Source organism: Leucoraja erinacea, chromosome 14 (genome assembly GCF_028641065.1).
Source record: "Leucoraja erinacea ecotype New England chromosome 14, Leri_hhj_1, whole genome shotgun sequence".
Classification (NCBI taxonomy): Eukaryota; Metazoa; Chordata; class Chondrichthyes; order Rajiformes; family Rajidae; genus Leucoraja; species Leucoraja erinaceus.
In genome coordinates, this window is record NC_073390.1 from 55,067,969 (window position 1) to 55,094,859 (window position 26,891).

Below are 26,891 nucleotides of genomic sequence, written 5' to 3' on the forward strand. Positions count from 1 at the left end.
TTAACATATGATGAGCGTTTGATGGCACTGGGCCTGCACTCGCTGGAGTTTAGAAGGATGAATGCGGGGACTTCATTGAAACTTACTGAATAGTGAAAGGCCTGGATAGAGAGCATGTGAAGAGGATGTTTCCACTAGTGGGAGAGTCGAGGACTAGAGGTCTAGGACTGGAGCCTCAGAATTAAAGAAGTTCCTTTGGGAGGAATTTCTTTAATCAGAGGGTGGTGAATCTGTAGAATTCATTACCACAGAAGCCTGTGGAGGCCACGTCAATGGTTTACTTTTAAGGCAGAGATAGATAGATTCTTGATTAATATGGGTGTCAGGGGTTATGGGGCGAAGGCAGGGAAATGGGGTTAGGAGAGAGATAGATCAGTGATGATTGAATGGTGTAGACTTGATGGGCCGAATGGTCTAATTCTGCTCCTATCCCAAGAAGAATAAGGTGACGTACCTCAACGACTATCGACCAGTGGCACTAACGTCTGTGGTGATGAAGTGCTTTGAGAGGTTGTTTTTGGTGCACATCAACTCCTACCTCAACAAGAACTTCGACCAAATACAGTTCGCATACCGCCACAACAGGTCAACGGAGGATGCAATTTCACTGGCTCTCCACTCCGCATTGGACCACTTGGAAAATAAAAACACTTAGGCTGTTGTTTATAGACTACAGCTCGGCGTTTAATACCATCAACCCTTCCAAGCTGGTTACCAAGCTCATGGAACTGGGTCTCTGCGCATCCCTCTGCAATTGGATCCTCGACTTCCTCATCCATAGACCACAGTCTGTTCGAATTGGAGGAACCACTTCATCCTCAGTAACAATTAGTACGGGAGTACCTCAAGGCTGCGTGCTCAGCCCCCTGCTGTACTCACTCTATACTCATGACTGCGTAGCCGGCACAGTGCGAACTCCATCATCAAGTATCGCTGACGACACCACTGTGGTTGGATGAATCACAGTTGGGGATGAGTCAGAGTATAGATGTGACCAAATGGTGCCAGCACAACAACCTGGCTCTCAACATCAGTAAGACCAAGGAACTGATTGTGGACTTTGGTAGGGGACGGATGAGGACCCACAATCCTGTTCGAATCGTGGTGGAGAGGCTCAGTAACTTCAAATTCCTGGGCGCGCATATTTCCGAAGATCTTTCCTGGACCCAGCACACCGATGCAATAGTGAAGATGACACATCAGCGACTCTACTTCCTGAGAAGATTACGGAGATTCGGCATGTCGAAGCGGATTCTCCTAAACTTCTACAGGTGCAGGGTAGAGAGCATTCTGACCGGTTGCATCGTGGCCTGGTTCAGCAACTTGAACGTCCAGGTATGAAAAAGACTACAAAATGTAGTAACCACTGCCCAATCTTTGACCTCCCCACCGTCGAAGGGATCTATCGTAGTCGCTGCCTCAAAAAAACCAGGCCAAATTCATCAAGGACCCACACCATCCTGGCCACATACTCATCTCACCACTGCCATCAGGGAGAAGGTACAGGAGCCTTAAAACTGTAACATCCAGGTTCAGGAACAGCTACGTCCCTACAGCCACCAGGCTATTAAACACAATGACAAATACACTCTGAGCTCTGAACTACAAAAGACTATATTATTATTGCACTATATCTGTTATTTATTGAACTTTTTCTTTTTTTTCTCTTCCCCTGTTATGTACTATGTTTACATATTCAAATATTCTGTTGTGCTGCAGCAAGGAAGAATTTCATTGTCCCATCCGGGACATATGGCAATAAAACACTCTTGACCTTATGTTAGCCTCCGTGGCATTACTTTCTGTCACTCAGTTCTAAGCCACATATTTTCTATCGTAAATGCCACTTACTTCTATATTTGTTAATGATATTTACCTCTATTCCAATGAGCCATTCGCACCATTTCATTCAATTATCCCTTGGCCTACCATCCTCCAGTCTTTGTCCCATGACTGGTGAGTCAAGTCATTCAGTACTTCAGTTTCAACATCCACCCTGACTTCAGAGTTTGTGAATGTTTTGCATAAACCCAACATATCATTACACTTTGGGATAAAGGTTATATAAGCAGAAGGAAAGATGTAACAATTGAGAAACACATGGAATGGAAATATCAGATTATGTTGTTTGTTATTTCAGTACATGAGATAGGTAGAATAACAACAATTAAAATACATTTGGTCAGGTATATAGATAAGAAAGGTTTAGTGGGATATGGGCCAAACATGAGCACATGGGGCCCGATTAGGAACTGCAGGTGCTGGAATTTTGAGTAAAACACAAAGTACTGGAGTAAGTCACTGGTTCAGGCAGCATCTGCGGAGGGAATAGATAGGCAATGTTTCTGATCTGGACCCTTCTTCAGACATGGATGAGGCATCTTTGTTGGTATGGACGAGTTGAGCCACAAATGGGTTAAACCTCTATTAAACTGCACCTTCAATTTGTAATACCAACTGGGTTTTCAACTCTTCTCATGGACTGGAGTGTGGTGGAATCTATAAATGTGTTTGCACCCCTCCAATTCCTGATTCTTCAGCATTCCTGACATTTATCCTATCACTATTGCCTTCAACCTCCAAACGTCTATGCTCTGGAATTCCCCTCTGCCCCCTAAACATGCTCTCTCATTGCTTCTCTAAGGTCATCTTTAAAGCCTAACATTTTGCTTTTGTTTACTTGCCAGTTAGTTCCTTCTGTGGCTTGGTGTCAAATTGTGTTTCATGAAGCTCCTGTGAAATGCTTCATTACATCACATGTGCTATAAAGAGAACATGCTGTTGCTTAAGTTATGGCTGATATTATCTTATATGATATTATCATATCTGATATTATCTGATGTCATCTTCAGGAGGAAGAATGGGCAGAAGGTTTCTGCAATCCCTACGTACATACCTACCTTGTGGCTTGGACTGAATGGAAATTGAGTTGGACCGGAATGGTGTTGACCTAACAATCAGTGTAAAGGATGAAAGTCAAGTACTGCCTGGGTTACAGGCTCGTGATATAATAGTTCAGTAAATCACCAAGTGAGAGATTGATTCACTGTTATGTCATTGTGTTTTCTCTTTAACAAAAATTGGAACAAAGATCTTTGTTATTAACTGTTCTGACAAAGAATGTTCCTGGAATACAGAACCTTCCCATTGGCAACCAGGAAACATACAGGAAGAGTTGGAGAAATAGACCTGGTCCAAGGGGCAGCACGGTGGCACAGCGGTAGAATTGCTACCTTACAGCGCCAGAGGCCCAGGTTCGATCCTGACTGCGGGTGCTATCTGTGTTCTCCCTGGGACCACGCGGGATTTCTCCGGGTGCATTGGTTTCCTTCCACATTCCAAAGATGCGCAGGTTCGTAGGTTAATTAGCTTCTGTAAATTGGCCTCAGTGTGTAAGATAGTACTAGTATACAGGTGATCGCTGATCGGCATGGACTCGATGGGCTAATGGAGAGGCGACTTTTTCCAGGTCGCCTCTCCCGTGGCCTACCATCAAGGATCGGCGAGGTCTTTCCCGGAGACGTGCCCGGGGCTTCAGCGGCAGACGCAGCGTGGACTCGGCGTGGAGCGGGTGAGCCCTCGCTGGGGCTCGCCGGAGGGGAGTGCTCCGTTTCACTGGCCCGGGGCAGCCGGCAGCCTGAAGTCGCAGCCTGAAGCCGCGGTCTGCAGAGTTCCAGCTGCTGCGGCGTCTACAGCCCGGGATCCCTCGTGGGGGACCCGGGGGAAGAAGAAGCCGCCATTGCCGGCCCGCGGATAACTTCTACCGCGGGCCCCGCATGGACTCACCATCACCCCTGGAGGGGAGCTTCGACCGCCGGCCCTGCGGTCTACGGTGCTTCTGGCTGCGGCGTGGACTTTAAATCTTGACCGCCGGCCTGCGGCCTACACAATCTTGAAGCCGCGGTCACCGGTGAGGAAAGACCGATCCTGGACTGGACTCTGGACTCTGGTCTTGTCCACAGGGGGGGGGGGGGGGGGGGGGGAGGACCCTTCCCCCTCCCCAAACACTTTTTTGTCACCCCACCCCCACCCCTACCCACAGGTTGCTCTGCAGGTCTCAGAGATGAGCAATTATATTACAACCAAACATTGCTATCCAAGTTCCTCTGTCATACCTGAAATGGAACGTTTCATCATAGAATCATAAAGTCATAGAGCATGAAAACGGGCCCTTTGGTCCAACATGTCCCACCTGCCTGCGTTTGGCCCAAATCCCTCTAAACCCGGCCTATCATGTACCTGTCCAAATATTTCTTAAACGCTACGATGATACCTGCCACAACTACCTCCTCTGGCAGCTCGTTCCGTACACCCACCACCCTTTGCGTGAAAAAGTTTCCTCTCTGGTAAATCTTCCCTTCCCTCACCCTTAAACCCATGTCCTCTATGTTTCATGAGGAAAGATGTCGTCCCATGTTCTACTGATGTGAAAATCATTTCAGTGACATAACAGGAAGTGCTGTGCTAAATTTTCCAAGTGAGATGATACGATCTGGAAATGATCATTTACATGCTTCACACACAAAAATATCATATTTCAACAGAATAAAGCAACATAAGCAGTGGTGAACTATTGCATTTCCACACATGTAACCTTTCCTTAAAATGTTAAAACTGCTTAATATGCTATGAGTTGCGTTGTTCCTGTTATGCAAACAAACAACAGACATGTTATAAATAGGAACATCCCTCAGGAGAGAGATTAGTAGTCAATTGATTTTCTTCTAATGATGTTGGCTCAGAAAAGAACATTAAGCCCTGTAACTGGGGCAATATGCTGCTTGCCCCAGAAGAATGACATAGGATTTTTAATTCCTTCATACATCTCCAGAATATGCAGATGTCCCACTTTAATATTTTATTTAAAGGATTGAATCCTGTCAATATAATTCTTCCCTCATGAAGTGTAATAAAAAATGTGTGTTTAGGCTCCACATTGAATCTTCCATTTATCTGTTTCCAAGATAGGATTGCCAAGTGATGATCAATGATAGAAATGTATTTATTTTATATGCTGTCATATCATGTGGAGATGAATGCAGAAAGTGTCCATACAGTGATTGGGTCAAATGGAAAATACATTTAAATCTTTAAGCAAAAAAAACCCATCAGAAACTATGTTCTTCATAAATATTAACCAAATTAACTTCAGATTGGAGCCAACCTTATACAATTTATTAATGACAGGAATTCAATCCTTTAAATAATATATGTGGGACATCTGCCTTTTCTAGAGATTTAGGAAGGTATTAAAAATGGCTGACGCAAAAAAAAATAGGATTTCAATTGATGTCTGTAGCAATTATAGACTTAGGCTATAACAAAGTTTATATCAATCAATAAAATTAGATAAGATTACACATAAATACCATCAAGGTAAACTCACATACAATAATTAGCATTTGCTTGCCTGCAAAATAATTGTACCTAATTTGGACATTGAAGTAACTCATTGTCCAGAGCAGCATTATAGACAAAAAGAAAAGCTGATCAGAATGTGTTACCAAGGAACAGAATCTCAGTAGAGCTCAATCTCCAAATAAATGGTGTAGAATACGTTTATTATGTTTTATTTTGATAATTGTTACATAATTTATACATCCATTTTAAATTCCATCACAAATCGGGGTTTGTTGTGGTGGATCTCCACTCATTTGTGCTTGAGTGATGTGTCAAAGAGCACACTGCTCCACTGTCAGAGTAAGTCAAATTGGAGCAACAGCGCCCCATATTTCATTTGGAAAGCTTACAATCCAGCGGTATGGACGTTGATTTCTCTAATTTCATGTAAACCCTTGCATTCCCACCCCCCACCCCCCCCCCCACCCTCCCCCACCCCCCCCCCCCCCCTCCACCGCCCTATTAGTTCCACCATTCGCATACTTATATCCCTTCATTATCACTTCTCTCCCAGTCAACAATGTGCCATCATGGGCTCAACCCTTCCTTGATCATCTGTTGCTGGCCCTGCTTTGTTCTGGCCTTTTCTTACCTCCGGTTCCCTTCCCTCTACTTTCAATCTGAGGAAGGGTCACCCATCCTTAACCCGTTGAGTTACTCTAGCACTTTGTGTCCATCTTCGGTTTATACCAGCATCTGTAGTTCCTTTCTACATAAAGAGAACACAAAACTGAAAGGTTTAAGAAGCAACTGCAGATGCTGGAAAATCAAAGGTAGAGGAAAATGCTGGAGAATCTCAGCGGGTGAGGCAGCATCTATGGAGCAAAGGAAATAGGCGAAGTTTCGGGTCAAGATCCTTCAGAAGGGTCTCGAGCTGAAGCGTGGCCTATTTCCTTCACTCTATAGATGCTGCCTCACCCGTTGAGTTTCTCCAGCATTTTTCTCTACCTACAAAACAGAAAGGTAATTGCATTCACAACTGATGGACAACACAAGGATTGAATTGCACACTAAGTGGTGTTAATGTACTGTTTTTCAACATGATATGTGTCTGATGTTCTTTTGAGCTAGAGTTTCATTGCTTGCTGGATTATTTTTCATTTGGGTTGTAAGTGCTAGATTTTATATGAAGATTAATGGGAATGTCACAGCAAGAGAATTAACTTTCTCGATATAGACTAGGACTGCCAAAGGTTTGGATGGAGTGGAATTTGTCAAAAGTGTTTAGGAAATTGACGGGTAATATGTAGAGGGTTCTAGAAGGGAGAGGGCAAAACTTGACCTACTTTCCGTGAATTGGGCAGAGCAAGTAGGCAAATCTTTGGGAACCAGCAGCCACAGTTCTATTATCCTTAAAATAATTATGAATAAGAAGGCCTGGTCCACAAGTTAAATTTCTAAATTGGGGAAATGCCAACTTTGATGGTATTAGACAGAAACCTGCGGAGATTGGTAGGAATAGGTTGGTTGCCGGTGAAGGGACATCTGGAAAGTGTGATGCTTTAAATCCTGTGATAGTGAGAGTTCTAAGTAGGCAAGTTCCTGTTTGTGGGTTAGGTACAGACAGCCTGGATTAAGTGTAACCCATAGGGGATTGAGAAGGGAATCAGGAGGACAAAAGGGGCCATATGGAAAGAGCAGCCGCAAGTAGTTGAGGCAGGTATAATGACAACATTTAAAAACTTTCAACAGGTACATGGATAGGAAATGTTTCGAGGGATATGGACCAAATGCAGGTAAATGTGACTGGCTTAGATGTTCCACCTTGGTTACATGGACGAGTTGAACTGAGGGGCTGGTGTCTGTGCTCAATAACTTTACGACACTATGCCTGGCACAAAACGAACTAAGGCTATTTGAGACCGAATAATACGTGAAGTTGACAGGAACGTCTGTGTTAATATTTCAAAGTGTTAATTGAATGGAAAGTGATTGAAGAATGTTGGTGATTCAAGACGAGAAAGTATAATCGATCACAAAGGGGATGTTTGTCAGTATAATTGATTTTGTCGAACTCACAATATATGTTCTCCATTGTAATTCACTCCCTCACACCCTGCACCTTAAACACAGAAGTATTTCCCTCTTTGACATTGTGTTCACTTCTCTCTCTGCGATCACCACAAGTCTAGGAGCAGGGAGGTTCTACTGCAGTTGTACAGGGTCTTGGTGAGACCACACCTGGAGTATTGCGTACAGTTTTGGTCTCCAAATCTGAGGAAGGACATTATTGCCATAGAGGGAGTGCAGAGAAGGTTCACCAGACTGATTCCTGGGATGTCAGGACTGTCTTATGAGGAAAGACTGGATAGACTTGGTTTATACTCTCTAGAATTTAGGAGATTGAGAGGGGATCTTATAGAAACTTACAAAATTCTTAAGGGGTTGGACAGGCTAGATGCAGGAAAATTATTCCCAATGTTGGGGAAGTCCAGGACAAGGGGTCACAGCTTAAGGATAAGGGGGAAATCCGAGATGAGAAGAACTTTTTTCACACAGAGAGTGGTGAATCTCTGGAACTCTCTGCCACAGAGGGTAGTCGAGGCCAGTTCATTGGCTATATTTAAGAGGGAGTTAGATGTGGCCCTTTGGCTAAGGGGACAGAGGATGTGGAGAGAAGGCAGGTACGGGATACTGAGTTGGATGATCAGCCATGATCATATTGAATGGCGGTGCAGGCTCGAAGGGCCGAATGGCCTACTCCTGCACCTAATTTCTATGTTTCTATGTTTCTATCTTACTTTATCCATTGGTGCAATCTCTGCTTGAAGAACGTTCAGTAACCATATCTCTGGGAACTGGTCATGTGGGTCGATCTTGCTACCAGATGCCTAGGTTTTTTTTTAAAGACAAATAATAAGTTGAATTGGAATGCAGATAAATTGATGCTTTGATTGTAAGAATGACCTTTCCCCCAAACCACCGGTGAAAACCAGCGAATCATTCCAGTGAATGTCAGTCTGTGTGGAGAGATGGCTAAGAGTTTACTTCGTGCTTGCGAATTGGGGCAGCATAGCGGTGCAGCAGTAGAGTTGCTGTCCAACAGCACCAGAGACCATGGTTCGATCCTGACTCCGGGTGCTGTCTATATGGAGTTTGTATGTTCTCCCTGTGACCCTGTGGGTTTTCTCCGGGTGCTCCGGTTTCCTCCCGCACTCCAAAGATGTATAGGTTTGTAGGTTAATTAATTTCAGTAAACTCTAAAATTGTGTCTAGTGTGTGTAGAATAGTGTCATTGGTCAGTGGGCCGAAGGGCCTGTTTTAATATGAACCCGAGGGGCAGCATTTTCATTGGAGGAAATGGGTAGACAAAACTTTGGGTTGGGACTTTTATTCGAACTCCTGAAGAAGGTCCCGACAAGGATCTGCAGTAAGGTCCCAACATGAAATGTTGCCTGTCTATTCCCTCCACAGTTGCTCAATGTTCCACCAACACTTTGTTTTTTGCTCAAGATTCCAGCATCTGCAGTTACTTTAGTGATCTTTGATTGTAAAATATCTTGGTCTGGTCTGTGTTCCTGAAAGGTGTATCAAAGCACATTCATTGTGTCTTTATTTTATAAATCATAAACCTGCAATGAATATAAATCATAATGGGGATGATTGGGTTAATGAATGATGCTTATACTCGCTGGAGTTTAGAAGGATGAGGGGGATCTCATTGAAACCTACCGGGTAATGAAAGGCCCAGATAGAGTGGACTTGGAAAGGATGTTTCCAATAATGGGAGAGTCTAGAACCAGACGGCACAGGCTCAGAATAAAAGGACGTACCTTCAGAATGGAGACGAGGAGGAATTTATTTATCCAGAGGGCGGTGAATCTGTTGAAATCATTGCCACAGATGGCTGCAGAGTCCATGGCATTGGGTATTTTTTAAGTAGAGATTGATACGTTATTGAAGATAGATACAAAATGCAGGAGTAAGTCAACGTCAGATAGCATCTCTGGAGGAAAGGAATAGGTAACGTTTCGGGTCGAGACCCTTCTGCAGGCTGAGAGTCAGGGGAGAGGAAAACTAGAGGGGTGAGAAGGATTGCATCAAAGTCTACCTTCTGTGTAACCAGCATCTGCAGTTCATTCTTACACACATACATACAGTGTTGTTTAATAAGGATGGCAAAGGTTACAGGGAGAATGCACGGAAATGGGTTTGAGAGGGGAAAATAAATCAGCCATGATTGAATGGGGGGGGAGAAGGGTGAATGGGCTGAATGGTCACTCTAATTCTGCTCCTCTGAAACATGACCTTCTCCGGAGACGCTGGCTGCCCCGTTGAGTTAATGCACCACTTTGTATCTCTAGTTTCAACCCATCACATAGTTCCTGGCGGATAATCAATAAAACCTGATGTCCAGTAATGGTGTGGCCACACGTTGGTGAATACTGGACCAATTCACAAGGTACAGACAGTAACATAACATTCCCTGCTCTCAATGATTGGATTGTGTGACGTTATTCCACAGCAGTGTTGCTAATGGCCAGTCACTGTGGGTTCCGCCTCACTCACTCACTCACGAAGTTATAAAGCGGGCAGCGGTTTGGTTCTGAGTTGAATTAAGTGTTTGTAAGTTTCCCAGCCTGGGTGCAGGAGGCGATTTAAACTCTCACGTGTCGACATGGCATCGGAGGAGCTGGCCAAGAAGCTGCAACGCCGGCTGATGCTGCAAATGTCAACGGACAATGCCAACGGTGATACACTAGACAATAATATTCATCTGGGAGACGCGGAGGAAAAGCCAGTCACATGCAGTGCAGACACTGAGCTGTCCGCTAAACTGACCCGGAGACTGGGGATCAATGAAGGCATCACAGAGCCCAAACAGACCAAGGTGTTTAACCCTTACACTGAGTTCAAGGAATTCACCAGGAAACAGATTAAAGACATGGAGAAAATGTTCAAACAGTGAGTATTGGGCGATGCAGCGAGTTGTATCAGCTCGTGTTGTTAAATGTTCTGTAATATAACATCGGGGTCTCGGGGAATGAATGGGTCGCCTTTCTCAAACGTTACTTATTGTGTCATTGTTTCAGATGTCCTTTGTCATTCTAATGCTGACGTTTTCTAGATATATCTGTGCCAGTTAAAAGAACTTTGGAGTTTGTTTTTAAATACAAATGATGCAGTTAGTGAGGGAGGGGAGGCAGTTAGAGGGGGGTGGGGGGATGAAACGTGCCTGCAATGTTGTAGCGAGCAGGGGCTGGAGTTTCTGATCTTTCATCCATTCATTCTCCATCTGTCTATAATCACTGTCTCCCTCTCCCCTAACTCTCTGTCTGCAGAAGGGTGATCTATCTATTCCTTCTCCCCCAGAGATGCTGCCTGACCCGCTGAGTTACTCCAGCTTTTGGTGTCTATATTTCCTGGGCTTGACCTCAGTGTGTGTGTGTGTGTGTGTTTCTTCCACGTTATCCCGGGCGGTGGATCAAATGCAGCTGAACTCGACTGTCCGAGTAACTGCAGCCAGCCAGGAAACACCTGCCCTTCAATAAATGTCCCATTAATATAGATACTCCACCACGCCTACTTCACCGAGAGCTGCCCCATCCCTAGAGCCTTGTGCTAATCATTCACAATGAGCAGTAACACTCCCTGCTGCGGAGTGGAATTTGTAATTAATGATGCAGATCTGGGTGGGTGCGTCTAGAACAAGAGACGCTTCAAACCAGGGCAGACGATGCGCTGTTCCTCCCATCCCAATCATCCAGGGGAAATACAAGCTGTGTGCTTGCCGACTTTATTTTGGATTGGTGTAGTGTGAGTGATCCAACACTTACTTGGCTGTGTAAACACTGTGTCTCCGCCAGCAGTGTGTTACACACACACACACACACACACACACACACACACACACACAGACACAAGGTGCTGGAGTAACCCAGCGGGTGTTGTAGTTAGTAAACATTTAGATCTCTTGCCCCCATTCCACTTCCTCAGTTCCCCTGGCACGCTTTCAAAAATCAGGACACTAAAAACTATCATAAACCGGAGAAGTCTTTTGCAGAAAGAGAAGGGATTTTTTGTTGTTGACGAAGGGATTTTTTGTTGTTGAGGAAGGGTGTAGGTTTGCTGACAACCGAGTTGTCTGCTGGCTGCAGAGTTTGAAATATTCATGGACTTTAAAAAAAAATAATGAAATTTCAGTTCTGCAGTTTTTTTTATACAGTAATGAGTATGCAACCATGTAACAACAGTACATCTGTCAATGCCAGTGGCGTGGCTGGACACTGGACACTGGGCAAGATGTCTAGCCCACCTGGGCACTGGGCCCTGGGCAATGGGCACTGGGCAAGATGTCTAGCTCACCTAAACACTACACTAATGTTTGTTCTGCCGTATCTGCAGTTCCTCATGTGTTTCATGTGCAGTTCTCAAGCTGCCCAATGCAGTCTCCTACGCCAGAAATTCCCCACGGATTCCATGCAGAAATTCAATGACAAATGAGACACTGAGTAACTTGCTGCTGCAGCCTTAACCGTTGACTGGCCTGAAAAATCTCGGAGAAGAATTCTAACTTGATCTGGTCTTCTCTCCCTTCTTTACTGGAACTGTCTTCCATCTTGCCCCTTTTTTATTTCAAATCATCATTGTGTAATGGAGACACAAGCAGATGCTGGGGCCTTGGGGAAAACATGGTGCTGGAGGAACTCAGCCGGTCGGGCAGCATCTGTGGAGGATGTTGCCTGGCCCGAGTTCCTCCACTTTGTTTTCCTCATCAGATGATCCATGAGGCTTGACAACATTTCCCTCATCTCTGCCTCGGTGATTTCCATTCCACAGACTGGCAGACACAGGACTGAAGAAGGGTCTCGACCTGAAACATCACCCATTCCTTCTCTACAGAGATGCTGCCTCACCTGCTGAGTTACTCCAGCATTTTGTGTGTACCCACAGGCATACACCCTCGTGTCCACTTGTTCCCTTGTCATTGAGCAAAAACGAATTTCACTCTGCGTTTGCACATGTGACAATGCCAGTGACCATTTCTCCATCTATCATTCGCTGTAAATCCCCTCCTGTCCAGCAACAAGCAGCAGCTCATAGTCCTGTGCCATCTCAGGTTGAGATTATCCACCCGAAACTCCTCCACTTTCCCACTTCAGCTGCCTTGCCAACTGATCCTGCTTCCTGCCTCTTGACCCATGCTCTACTAAGCTGCTAGATCTCGGAACAACTGACCATTGTAAATTATTGCCTTTCCTTGACCGTCTATTCATAGATTGCTGCCATAATCAAGCATTGTATCATCAGCCTTGGTCCCTTGCAAATTGTTTATCTGCCTCCAGTTGCCTTCAGTTTTTTAATCAAGACTTTGCTTCAGACCTCAACCCAAAACGTCACCTATTCCTTTTATCAAGAGATGCTGTCTGACCCGCTGAGTTACTCCAGCTTTTTATGTCTATATATTCGGTTTAAACCAGCATCTGCAGTTCCTTCCTACATATTCAGTTTTTTAATGTTCTTTCCAAGGCATTGACATCTTGCAACTTGTGTTTGAATCGTGGCAATCAAGTTGTCTTTTTTCCCCAGCCTGATTAATCCAATTGTATTGAGAGCATCTCCAACACTGTCTTAGTTTGTTCTAGAATCCTGGGGTTCTAGTCTGGATTTTGTTTATTGTCCATTGGCATTTGACATGATCGTGTGTAGACGTGTGTGTTTCTGCGTGTGTCCAATGCTCAATCTCTACCTCTCTGGCACCTCTCCTCATTTGCCTCTGACTGACCACATATCTGACACAATGCAACATGAGCCACAATTTAATTTGGCTAAACGTTACTCCAACATCTGGCAGTTTGAATAATCAACTAAATGAATGGGTATAACATAATTCAAATTTGATTGAACAGTTAATGTAACATTAAAAAACGTTCAATGCATGAATGTGACATTCAAAATTCTGGAAGAACTGCTGAATGGTGTGCAACTAGTTGTGTAAGTTGTTTAAGAGGAACTGCAGATGCTGGAAAATCGAAGGTAGACAAAAATGCTGGAGAAACTCAGCGGGTGCAGCAGCATCTATGGAGCGAAGGAAATAGGCAACGTTTCGTGCCGAAACCCTTCTTCAGATTGATGGGAGGTGGGGGTGGTGGGGAGAAGAAAGGAAAAAGCAGGAGGAGGAGGAGCCCGAGGGCTGAGGGATAGGAGGAGACGGCAAGGGCGAACAAAATTGGGAGAATTCAATGTTCATGCCTGCAGGATGCAGACTCCCCAAGCGGAATATGAGGTGCTGTGGCTCCAAATGTAAGTTGCTTTGTTTCAAAAGTTAAATGACTCGACTGCTGCAAGACTGTCTGAACTAAATTTCAACAAAGTGCTTTTTTTATGACATTATCGGTCATGATTTTCAAGTCAATCAATGACTTTTCTAAATTAAAAGTCAACAACCTGCATAAATGTGCCTTATCGGGTTACCTATATCAATGGGGAGCTGAGCATGCAGTTCACTAACAATGCTGCTCCATATATGGTGCTAAAACAATTGTGGGTTAGGAAACTGCAAAAACTATTAACCAACAAGGATTTTCTTCTCCCATTTGCACTCTTCAGATTTTTAGCAGTTTTGCATTTGGAAGGAAAATAGGTTTTGCTGAAATGCTCTACCGGGGGACACCTGTGATTTCCAACTTGTATCCAATACACACACCGTCCCCTCTGTATCTAGCTTCTAGCACTCATTGTTTCCTGTGTGGATATAGTGTTCAAGCTTTGAAAGCAAATTGTTTCTAATTGAGCGAGGAGCCTTTGTCCCCACTTCACAATGTCCTTCAACCTGCAATCCATAGGATCAACTATAAATAGTTTGCTGCTCTTCAAGCTTTTATCAGTTGTGTTAGAAGGAACTGCAGATGCTGGTTTAAACTGAAGATAGACACAAAATGCTGGAGTAACTCAACGGGACAGGCAGCATCTCTGGAGAGAAGGAATGGGTGAAGTTTTGGGTCGAGACCCTTCTTCAGACCTATATTAGTTTGTTCTATTCACTGTAATCCACTGTGGGTCTTTTAAACTTAGTTTTAGCAGGAGGATCATGTTCAGATGAGTTCAGAATAAGAAATATATGTTTTGCTTTGTTACCAGTAAATCTTGATTTAATTGTTTTTGATTCTTAAGGTCCTGGATCCTTGCATTGTATCAAAAATCCCACACAAACATTGTTTGAAATATTAGTTTGTAAAACCTGTTTTGAATCATTTGTAGGTTCCATAGTCCTGGATACCAGTTGTTTATTTGATGAGTTGTGCTGAATAAGTTGGATGCCAAATTGCCATACCTTTTGATGTGGCTGACAACGTCATTTTGAAGACAAGCAATAATTGCAAGCTCATGTTTTACTTTCCGAACATCTAGCGCATAAATAAAATAGACACTATATTTAAAATAGATGAAATGGTTGAAACTTACCCTATATAGCATTTGTGGGGCAAGACTTTAGCCCTTGTCTTTTTAGCTTGCTATTCGCAGCATTTTTTCACTGGACACGAAAAATCACACTGCATTCAAACTAGCCTATTGAAAGGTCACGTGCGAGCAGCAGTTATATTGCAAACGCTATTGGCTGTCAAAGTATACAGCGGGATATAGATCTGCTGCAGAAATGGGTGGAGAAATGGCAGATGGAGTTTAATCAAACTGCAAGTGTGAGGGTTGCACTTTGGCAGGTCAAATTGAAGAAGGGGGGGGGGGGGGGAGAAATATATAATTCATGGCATGTCCCTTAACTGCATTGATGTACAAAGGGATCTTGGGGTCCAAGTTGATAACTACATTTTAGATAGACATATGGATATGGAGGGATATGGATCGCATGCAGGCAGATGAGTCATTTATTATGGCATCATGGACATTGTGGGCTGTAGGGCCAGTTTCTGCTATACTCTTCCGTTCTATATTCATATCATACCCAACATTGCAGTGTTCCAATCATTGAGGTTCTGAATATAAGATGGTCTCACTATGGCCTAGAATTGGCATTTTGTAACGAACTCTGTTGGTCTTGTTTATGGTTTGAATGGGGGAAGAGATCTATTCCACAAGAGGACACGGGTTTAAGGTGAGGGGGGAAAGGTTTAAAAGGAATGTGAGGGGTAACCTTTTCACACTAAGGGCAGTGGGTGTATGGAACAAGTTACTGGAGGATGTAGTTGAGCCGGGTACCATGGCAACGTTCTAACAACAGGTACATGGATAGGACGGGTTTAGACGGAAATTGAGCAAACGCAGGTAGCTGGGACTAGTGTAGATGGGACATGTTGGCTGGTGTGGAGCAGCTGGGCCGGAGGGCCCGTTTCCTCACGATGTACGGATGACTCTATGCATTATATTTATTTTACAATATTGATGTACGGTACTTAGGTTGTTGTAGGTTCGACATATTTAAAAATGTGGTTATCTTAGAACATCGAACAATACATCACAGGACCAGGCCCTTTGGCCCACTGTCTTATTTGGTTTTTTTCTTTAATAGTTGATTTTGCAACACGGAAACGGGCCCTTCAGCCCAACTCGTCGCAGCCGACCAAGATGCCCCATCTAAGCTATTCCCATTTGTCCCAGGTTACACAGAAAAGCTGAAACGGGGGTGCCATCTATGGAGCGAAGGAAATAGGCAACTCGTCTTCAGACTGATCAGGGGTGGGGGTGGGGGTGGGGACAAGAAAGGGAAAAGAGGAGTAGCCCCTGGATCTAGGAGACAGCAGGGGATTGAGGAAGGGGAGGAGACCAAGGACTAACATTTCGATGTTCCCCCCGGGGTGCAGACTCCCCCAACCATGAGGTGCTGTTCCTATCCGTACATCGCTTAAAGACCCAGGAATAAGGTATTTGTTTAATGACCTTGTCGTTTTTTTTTAAGAGTTTCTGTCAATGTGTTGTGAATATTCTGTTTAAAATTCCAGTTTCACTGTTCTATGTATAGACTTGCTTAATCTATACATAGACTGATATTTCCCCAAAAGAAATAATATGCTAACAACTAATTTAATCTTGAAATACATTCACACCTAGGGGGACTCGGTCATTTTAGTAATTTATGGTGGAGGAGGGGAACCCCCCGCAAAGTGGTTTTGACAACTTCAAGCGCGCGTAACGGATCTAGGGGATGGAGTCCTTACAGTGGTAAATTAGATATAGCTTCTGGGTATAGACTAATTGCTATCCCTCAATGATGAAAGGAATTTAGGGACTGTCAATGTCTTATTTCAGACTTTAAAGTTGAAGTCAATTTGTGGCTGTGCAGGAGGTGGCACCAAAGCAGTGTCGATGTTATGGGGCCCTCACCAGTTCGACGTAACCTACAAATGAGGCATACTATGCGTGTGACACCCAGATCCTATTTCTCTCCGTACATCGCAAACTCTAGCTGTCGTTTTTTTTTAACAGTTCTACAATGATTCATTCTGTTTAAATTCCAGTTTCACTCTATGTATAGACTTGCTTAATCAACATAGACTGATTTTCCCCAAAGTGGCTAACCCTTGAAATCACACCATGAAGGTGCAAAGGGTTTCGGCCAAATCTTGTACAGTGTAAATTAGATCGCCGCATCCTCTGATGAATTTGACTTCAATGTCTTATTAGACTTTAACTTTCAATTTGGGCTGCATTCAGTGTTGTTAGTTCACCAGGAAAATGAACTATGTTGACACCCAGACCTATAGCATCTAGCTGTTAACATTCTACAGATTCAGACCTCACTCGGTTTCAATGTTTAAAGTGGCACAGGTAGTAGAGCTGCTGCCTCATAGCTCCAACGACCCAGGTTCAATATTGTCCCCCTGGTTCTGTGTGTGTGTGGAGGCTGCACATTCTCCCTATGACCATGGACTTCCTCCAAATGCTTCAGTTTCCTTCCATGTTCCAAAGGCTTGCATTTTGGTAGGTTAGCTGGCTGCTGCCCAACGTGTTTATTGAATGGTAGAATCTTGCTGGTGTGGAGAGGAGGCTTGTCCTTTTAATCCTTAATAATCAAGTGGTCTTGAACATGTTCCAGTTTACTGACTCCAGACAGGCCTGGCTCTCCACAGACTGTTGCTCTCTTTCTCTTCGATCTCTGTCTGCAAGCTGAAGATAGACAGACATGCTGGAGAAACTCAGCGGGTCAGACGTCATCTGTGGAGAAAAGAAATAGGTGACATATTGGGGAACGAAAGATTTGCAAAAAGCAACAATGATCAAGGAAAGAGGGTGCCCCATAATGGACAATTGTTGGCAATGGGGAAGGCGATAGAAACAGTGAAACTCAGCTGGATGACAGTGAAACTAGTACGATGGCTGGGGTGGGGGAGGAATGGAAAGAGAAGGGACGCAAGGGTTACTTGGAGTTAGATAAATCAATGTTCATACCACTGGGTTAAGCTGGCAGAAGCATCACTGACACATGATCAGACTGGATGAAATGAGGTTGAGGCATGGAGCAATTGCTGTACTTGCTAGTGCAGCAGAGCTTTACCTGCTTCTCATTCACTGTAAAACTCTCATTCACTGCACCGCTAACTGCAGAAACCAGTGCTTACTGGAAGCCAGGACAATATATTTTGGCATGAGAAGTATATAAAGATTCAATCCAAGTTGGTGAAGTATTGCACTATTAGATAGCTGGTTGAGACCAACGCAAGTTGTTTCCATTCTTTTTATAATCATTTCAGAACCTTCGTTAACATGCAAGTTTATTCAATAATGACCTTTGCAAGTAGTTGGATTGAGAACCAAGGTAACAGTTGCTTGCAAGGTCAGCAAGCTTTCTAAACCACTGGATACCATCCCTAAACTCCCACCTAAACTGAAGTATCTTTCTCAGCTCAAACTATGTTCTTATCTTCCCTGCTGGCCATGATACAGTATATGCCCCTCCCTACAATTACAATGGATTGGCTCATTTACACAGAAGACTTGGCCTTTTTCTTGTGTAATGATTGCTGTTAAAAGGATTGTAGTATTTGACATGTTATTTTAAAATGAGGACGCAGAACTTTGTAGAATTTGAAACCTATTTTAGCCTAAAATTTAAAAACAAATTTTATTGGTCAGTCTGAAGAAGGGTTTTGTCCCGAAATGTTGCCTATTTCCTTCGCTCCATAGATGCTGCCTCGCCCGCTGAGTTTCTCCAGCATTTATGTCTACACTGTCCACTGAGAAAAACAATCCCAACATTATACATCACAAGATAAATCTATTGGAGAGCCTTCAGCCTTGTATCCACTTGTGCATTTTGGCACACGGTTATGGAGTTGAAAGCCCTTCGATCCAGAGAACATTTATCTTTCGAGTCCAACTGATACAACCATGTCTGATGGTTCTTGGGAAGCAATTCATGAATGTCATGGTCTATCTTTTATCCATCACCATCTTGTCTAGCCCATTGCCCCGTTTACACACAGGGCATAGCATTAAGGTGAGAGGGACAAGTTTTGTTTTTACACAGAGGGTGATGAGTGCCTGGAATTCACTGCGAAGGGTGGTGGTGGCAACAAATACTCTGATACTAGGCATATGGATATGCAGGGATATGGTTTATGTGCAGGTAAATAAGTGAGGGGCTCGGCATCATATGTAGCACAGACATTGTGGGCCGAATGGCCTGCTCTGGTGCTGTACTGTTTTTGTTCTATAGAACACAGAAGAGTACAACACAAAAGCAGGCCCTTCAGCCCACAGCTGTTAGTCCTTTCATCCTTTTTTTAAATTTTAGTGAGTTAAAAGTGTTTGTTTGAAGGTCTTCTAGTATTTTTATGTGGGGGGGTGGGGGAAACTATTTTTCTCAGTCCCTACCTGCTCGGAGATGCAGCTTTTCTACATTCCTTCTCTCCAGAGATGCTGCCTGTCCCACTGAGTTACTCCAGCTTTTTGTGTATCTTTGGTTTAAACCAGCATCTGCAGTTCCTTCGTATACGCAAGTAGTGCAAAACGTTTCACTGTACCTCGGTACACGTGACATTAAACTAAAGTAAACGACTCGACTGATATATGATATTGGGAATTTTCAACAGCATCCAGCAAGCTGCATCATGGATGGTATTTCACAAGGACTTGTATGTGAGTGGTTTCCTCCCCGCTGCCCATGTTCATCAGCTGAGTCATCAGTTGCAAGATTTGGAGATCCTTGATGAACCAGGAAGTTATTTTTAAATTGATAAAATGGTGACTTTATCCACAATCCATTACGTTGTCTGATTAGCAAAATCACAGTATTCTCATTGACCCCAAATGTTTGATCTTGGACTTTATGCAAAACTAAACGCACTAGGGCACAAATTAATCATGCAATGATATTTATTTCAAAATTGTGAGCTGCTTTAATGCTGGACTCTCCGGGCGGCACGGTGGCATAGCGATAGAGTCGCTATCATAGCGTTTTCTGCGCCAGAGACGCGGGTTCGATCCCGACTATTATTGCTGTCTGTATGGAGTTTGTACGTTCTCCCCGTGATCGCGTGGGTTTTCTCTGGGACCTTCGGTTCCCTTCTACACTCCAAAGACATCCGGGTTTGAAGGTTAATTGGCGTGGTATAAATGTAAATTGTCCTTGGTGTGTGTAGGATAATGTTAATGTGTGGGGGTTGGTGCGGACTCGGTGGGCCGAAGGGCCTGTTTCCGTGCTGTATCTCTAAACCCTTCAATGTTTCATCTTGTCAGTTAATGTGGTGACTGCATTAATAATAATAATTATTATATTCCAGTATGATCTGAACTGTTCCTGCACAAAGTGTAACCATTATTCCTGCAGCGTTTCATTTCATTTCCCTTCCTCCCCTCCCATATGGAACGATGCTGTTTTATTCCCTGTCGATTCCTCATGACTGAGCTAAATTAAGAGGTTGGCTGTCAGAACAATCTTTCACTTTTCCATTCGTTCTTCCTGAGTAGAAAATTGTGTTCCTTAGTATTGACTGTCAATAGCAGTCACAAATAGTTTTCTTCCCAGATTTTGTGTTAATGAGCCACGCAGGTATTTTGATCTGGTAACTCTAGTCACTCAGGATATAGGTTTGACCTAGATTTCCTGTATTTTAAAAAAAGTACTGCAATCAAAATACATGTAAATGCAATGACCTGAATGAAAGCCAATCTTGGGTGTAAAAATAATAACCATTTCACTGGAACAAGCTGTCCTTGACATGTAACCAATAGTATATACTTTAACTTTTTTAGCTGAGTAAATACTGAGAATAAATAGCAGGATATGAGTGTTGCATTTTATTCCTGACTCGAGCTGGAATATACCTACAAACAGGGAAAATGAAGCTTTTTCAATAGTGCCAGGCGATCTGGAGGAGTTGTCCAGCTGCTCATTTACAATTCAATATTTTAACTAAACTGCAGAATGAACGTTTAGGATTCTTGCAAAGCGCAGCATTTAACAAGTAAACATCTGCAGACATTTTCAGTGTTGTTTTGGATTGCATTTTCATTTACTCGTTTAAATAGTTTTAGTTTAAAGATGCAGCATAGAAACTGGCTCTTCAGCTCACAAAGTCCAAGCCAATCATTGATCACCCATTCACACTAGTTCTATTTTATCCCACTTACTCGTCCACTCCCTACTAGGGCAATTAGCCTACAAACTCTAACGTCTTTGGGATGTGGTAGGAAACTGGAGTACCCGGAGGAAACACATGCAGTCACAGGGGGAACGTGCAAACTCCACATGGACTGCACCGCTGTTTAATGGAACCAGGGTTCCTGGTGCTGTGAGGCAGCTGCTCTAGCGCTGCGCCACTAAGCCAGCCTTGTTACTGAGCTGTTTCTTATTTAGTTGAAGTTAATATTGGCTCTTCAACATTTTAGTCTGCAGTTCGGACAATAAAAACTCTTGCAAAATGCACCCAAACTGACGAGATGACTGCCTCACTCCTTTTCGAAACACTGAGGGTGATGGTTGGGTTAGTGAATTCAGTGTGGCACAGTGGCGCAGCGGGTGGAGCTGCTGCCTTACAGTCAGTTATACGTTCTCCCTGTAACCTCGTGGGTTTTCTCCAGATGCTCCAGTTATCGCCCACATTCCAAAGCCATGGAGATTTGTAGATTAATTGGCTTCTGCAAAATCGTCCCGTGTGTGCAGTGTATAACCATTGTGAACAGGTGATTACAGTTCGGTGCGGGCTTGGTGGGCCGAAGGGCCTGTTTTCACACTATCTCTAAACTAAACTGATGGTAAAAGGATACCATCTGCATAGACCTTTCTCCTGCAATCCATGTGAAATATGGATGAGCTGATCTTGTGTAAGTTCTGTGGGAATGCAAGAAGTTTCTTTATCATATTTACAATATTATTCATCTACATCTTTCATTTTCTACCTGTAACAGATGCCCCCAGTATTTGTGTAGCCTTGGGGCACACTCCACGATTGTGACTGTTCTATTTACGGTCTACATAAACTCATTTACAGTAAGTAATTTTCAATGATATTCCTCGCCAAATAGCTAAATGATTTTTTCCAAGAGCTCTTTAATTTGGGGAAACTTGCTATTATGGACCAGGCGAACAGGAAACAGTGTTTTATTGAGACAATGGCAATATAAGAGACCATTGAATAGTTTAAAGTTCTGTGGCACAATGGGACTGGGTGAGGTGAGGACTGTTGAATATATTCTGCAATTTAAACAAAGGCAAGTTAAGAATCGTTTGAACATGTGACTATTGAGGAAAGGTGAGAGAACTGTTTTCATTGGGCTAATCTGCAAATAATTAAAAAAAACTAAAATTGGAATAGAGGACATGGGTTTAAGGTGAAGGAGGAAAGAGTTAATGGGAATCTGGGAGGTAACTTTCACACACAAGGCGGTGGGTCCATGGAGGAGGTGTTAAGGCAAAGACTCTTGCAACATTTAAGAAACAATTAGACGGGTACATGGATAGGACAGGTTTAGAGGGATATGGGCCAAACATAGGCAAGTGGGACTAGACTGGACACGTTGGTCGGTGTGGGCAAGTTGGGCCGAAGCTCCTGTTTCCACGATGTATGACTAGAAGTCAAATGGCAAATTCTGGAAAGATGCAAAATAATAACTATAATAATAATAACTTTATTTATAAAGCGCTTTTAGACAACATCAGTTACCACAAAGTGCTGTACATGGGAAGTCAACAAAAAGTTATTACAAACTACTAAAACCATTAAGATGACAGGACTATAAAAACAGTAAAAATTAAAAGACATTAAAAGCACTAAAACAGGAACAAAGTCTCAGCCAGTGTCGAAAGCCAGTGAATAAAAGTGAGTTTTTAGGGAGGATTTAAAGATGGACAGTGAAGGGGCCTGTCTGATCTGCAGCGGCAAGGTGTTCCAGAGTGCCGGGGCAGCAATAGAAAAGGCTCTATCCTTTATAAAAGGTGAAAATAAAGATTGAATCCATCAGTTCAAAGGCCTCTCATCAGCATACAATAAGGGCATTTTGGTAGAATGGAGATCATATCGTCATATGTCAAAGGGTCACTGATTTTGTTTAGGACTTGACATCCTGTGAACAAGATACAAGTGAAAATTGAGGTGCTGTCTTTTTAGTTTAATTCAGTTTATTGTCACGTGTACCAAGGTACAGTGAAAAGTTTTTGTTGCATGCTAACCTGACAGCGGAAAGACAATGCATGATTGCAATCAAGTCATCCACAGTGTACAGCTACGCCTTGTATTATACACTGCTTAAAGATCTCCAAAAGGATATAGACTATACGAGGCAAGTTAAATGTGATGCTATTGTGTGCAACCATAACATTTATGGATTTAATGAATCCTATTCTGGAGCAGATTGCCATTGTTTACTATGCAACACTGCCAGAATGAGCCAAACAGTTTCAAGTGACTCGGCTCTTTGTACTGCAGGGTAACCAGCTGAGCAGCAGTGGTACGAAATGATGGCTTTCTGGAATATTTCCATCGTGGAAAATAAATCAATAAAGCCCAGTACAAGTTTGACATTGTGTGTATTAGTCTTACAAGCAGCAGCCAGGCCTTGGCACAGCTGGTCACCCTTGGATCCGCAGACAAAAGGATAATTGGCTATTTTTGTAGTTTAGAAATGCTCAAATATTGCAGTATCTTGAGCAAACGAGCTCACAGACCAATATTGTTCCACTTCCAATAGAACTGATGCCTTCTTAAATTTAGAAACTTCAATCACCCTTTCAAATAATTCAGTTTATCCGAGTCCAGAACCTTTTTACCACAGTGTTTTTCATGCACAAAACCATTGAAAATTGGACAATATGTGGATTGAGATGATAACAGCGGCGCAGCTGGTGGATCTGCTGCCTAACGGGGCCAGAGACCCGAGTCCGATCCTAACCTTGCATGCTGCCTGTGCAGAGTTTACAATATCTCCCTCTGACTGCATGGGGTTGCTCCAGTTGCTCCGGCTTCTTCCCACATCCCAAATATATGAGGATTAATGGTCCTCTGTAAATTGCCCCCAGTGGGTAAGGAATGATGAGAAAGTGAGATCACTGATCGACTTGGACTTTGTCCGAAGTGAGTATCTCTATAACATCATCATCATTGTTGTTCTGATGTTACTATGTGTTGGACACACCTAGTGTGCAAATGGTGTCGGAGATGTAATGCGCATGTGAGTTCTTCTGCAAGATTGAATGGTGAACATATTGACTCCACAGCTGTAGCTTGTTTGAAGGAAAGGTTTAGCTTCAGGCATGGTGAATTTAAGGCTTAAAGCCTCGGTTGACCATTTAATGTAACGGTGCAGACTAATTTCTAGGCAGCATCTTATCTGTAGTAATCATTCTAATGGAACTATATTGCCCGAGGAAGCCTGTATCTGAAGTCTTTCTTTTTTCACAATCTCCCTGGCAACATGATTTGTGTGGGGTCGTATAAAAAGTTGCATTTCATACATGTTACCCTCAGACCTTCAGTAGGTGGAATATGGTAAGTCTGCTTTGTCCAGACCTCCCTGTCATCTGCCTTCCTTGCTGCTCCTCCCCACCCCATTCCACAATCAATCTGAGGAAGGGTCCCAATCTGAAACATCACCTATCCATGTTCTCCAAGGATGCTGCCTGACCCGTTGTTACTCCAGCACTTTGTATCTTTCTGGTAAACCAGCATCTGCAGTTACTTGTTTATTTTTTCTTCACAGTCAACTTCACTGACTTTAGTTTTTTTTAATTCCAGATTTATCTACTTGTTTGAATTTAAAATGATTGCACTGTTGTATAGTTGTCTCCAAATTATTCCCCCCCTGTCTAGTAGTTTACTAACCTGCTTGAGTTTTTGATGTTACCATTTGATGTTACCATTCCGTCTGAGCCGCTATCTCCTTGAGTTGCATTGGGATAAGACAAGTACCCAGTAACCTGCTACTGGTGCGACCATTGTGTACACAGTTGTGGACAAAATGCAACTTTCCCTGGGAGGCCGATAGTGAAGGGGAGGTGTTGGATAATATACAATAGGCCATTCGGCCCTTCGAGCCAGCACACAAGGAGAAAAGGGAGAGGGCGTGAGAATGGAAATTAAATTGCACAGCAGACTCCAAGACTGCTCCGTAGGAAGTGTTTGGTAATCTGCCATCCAATGCCTTTGAGGGTATTCTCATAGTTTGGCAGTAATGCTGATCTATCTGTAATTAAGATCCACACATTTCTTTTCCTTTGCCCCCAGAGCTGCAGTTTATTTCATGTTTAGTTTAGAGATACAGCGCGGAGATAAACCCTTCGGCCCACCATGTCCACACCGATCAGCGATCTCCGCACATTAACACTATGCTATACACACACGAAGGACATCTATACCCAGCCGATTAGCTGACAAACCTGTATGTCTTTGGAGTGTGGGAAGAAACCGAAGGTCCCAGAGAAAACCCACGCGGTCACAGGGAGAATGTACAAACTCCATACAGACAGCACCCGTAGTCAGGATGGGACCCGGGTCCATGGCGCTGGACGGCAGCGACTCTACCGCTGCGCCGCCATGCCGCCCAAATGGTTGTAACCCTTCTCCAGCTGATAGTATGTAATATAATGTTTTTGTTATTTTAGGAATATATATTCTATTCTTTGTCCTCTGTTGCAATCAATCATTTTGTGAATGGTGTATAAATGCTGATATCAAGGTTGCTTGTTATTGGGTTATTGGAGATCTGGGACCTACTATACAGCCTATTATAGATCAGCAACTGAGTGCAAATTTCTGAAGATCACTTGGGTTGTGAGTATTGTATTACAGCAATAGATCATAATCTGTAAACATGTTTCCTGTGGCCACTACCAGTCTCTCGCTCCATTAATTATGATGCCTCAGACTTATCCATTTTTTTGTGCCTCTCTATTAAGAGAAACCGATACGTTTTCCTGTTTTAATAAAAGGAATTGAATTTTGAAATGAGCTGGTTATCTATATGTGATTATAAAGTCTCTGTTTCGAGGGTGAACTCCAGCTTATTTGATGTACGGAGAGGGTTTACACAGAGTTGTGTGTGTGTGTGTGCCTGGAACGTGCTGCCGGTGGTGGTGGTGGTGGAGGCAGATACAACAGTGGCATTTAAGAGACTTGAATGGATATTCGGGGAATGAATTGCGATGGATTATGTGCAGGCAGACAGTGTGTATAGGCATCGTGTTGGGCAGAGACATTGTGGACCGAAGGGCCTGATTCAATTCAATTCAACTTTAATGTCATTGCACAAATACAAGTATGGGTACAACGAAATGCAGTTTAACGTCAGTCCGTAGTAGTAGTGCAATATAGAAATAAAAAATACAGAATAATCAAACAGTGTGGACGGAGAGACCGGAGAAATCTATCGGCGGGACTCCGAGTTCAGCAATGTGATGGTATTATTGTAGAAGCTGTTCCTCATCCTACTAGTACGAGACCTGAGGCTCCTATACCGCCTCCCTGATGGGAGGAGGGCAAACAGTCCATGGTTGGGGTGTGAGGGGTCTTTGATGATCTTCCCAGCCCGTCTCAGACACCGTTTTCGGTGGAGGGCATCCATGGCAGGGAGCGGGGCACCGATGATGTGCTGAGCGGTTTTCACCACCCGTTGTAGTGCCTTCCTGTCCGCTACGGTGCAACTGCTGTACCATACCGTGAAGCAGTGCTGATCCTGTGCTTTCTATGTTTAACCTGCATTACACTGTCTACCCCTTTCCTGATTGGAGCTGATGTATCTGAGAATGATATATCGGAGTAGACTAACGGTACAAGCTCTGCCAAAGTGTTTATTTTTTTAAAAAAAACTAAATTTACAGCCGCCAGGCAGTGAACATCCCCAATTCTCAAAGTTTATATTGAGAGTGAGCAAATTGACTTTCCAGTTGGCTGTTGAACTCTGTCACACAACTTAGTGTGAGATGATCTGTCCACTAAATGTTTGTCCACTAAATGTTCTGGAGTCTGAAATAATTGTCAGTCAACATGTGGCAGGCAGGCTGGCTGGCACAGTGGTGCTGTGGATAGAGCTGTTGCTCCATGGCATCAGAGATCTGGGTTTGATCCTCTCCATGGGTGCTGTCATCGAGTCATACAACTTGG

General features: G+C 43.4%; 1 protein-coding gene across 1 annotated transcript in view; it reads left to right on the plus strand.

Annotated features, from left to right (window-relative positions):
- Window positions 1–9,922: 9,922 nt before the first annotated feature.
- The window catches only part of LOC129703765 (EF-hand domain-containing protein D1-like), a 66,301-nt gene continuing 49,332 nt past the window's right edge, over window positions 9,923–26,891 (plus strand). Inside the window, exon 1 of the mRNA XM_055646465.1 lies at window positions 9,923–10,305. Coding sequence (XP_055502440.1) covers window positions 10,019–10,305 — 287 coding nt within the window. The 5' untranslated portion in view covers window positions 9,923–10,018. The remainder of the gene's footprint in view (window positions 10,306–26,891) is intronic.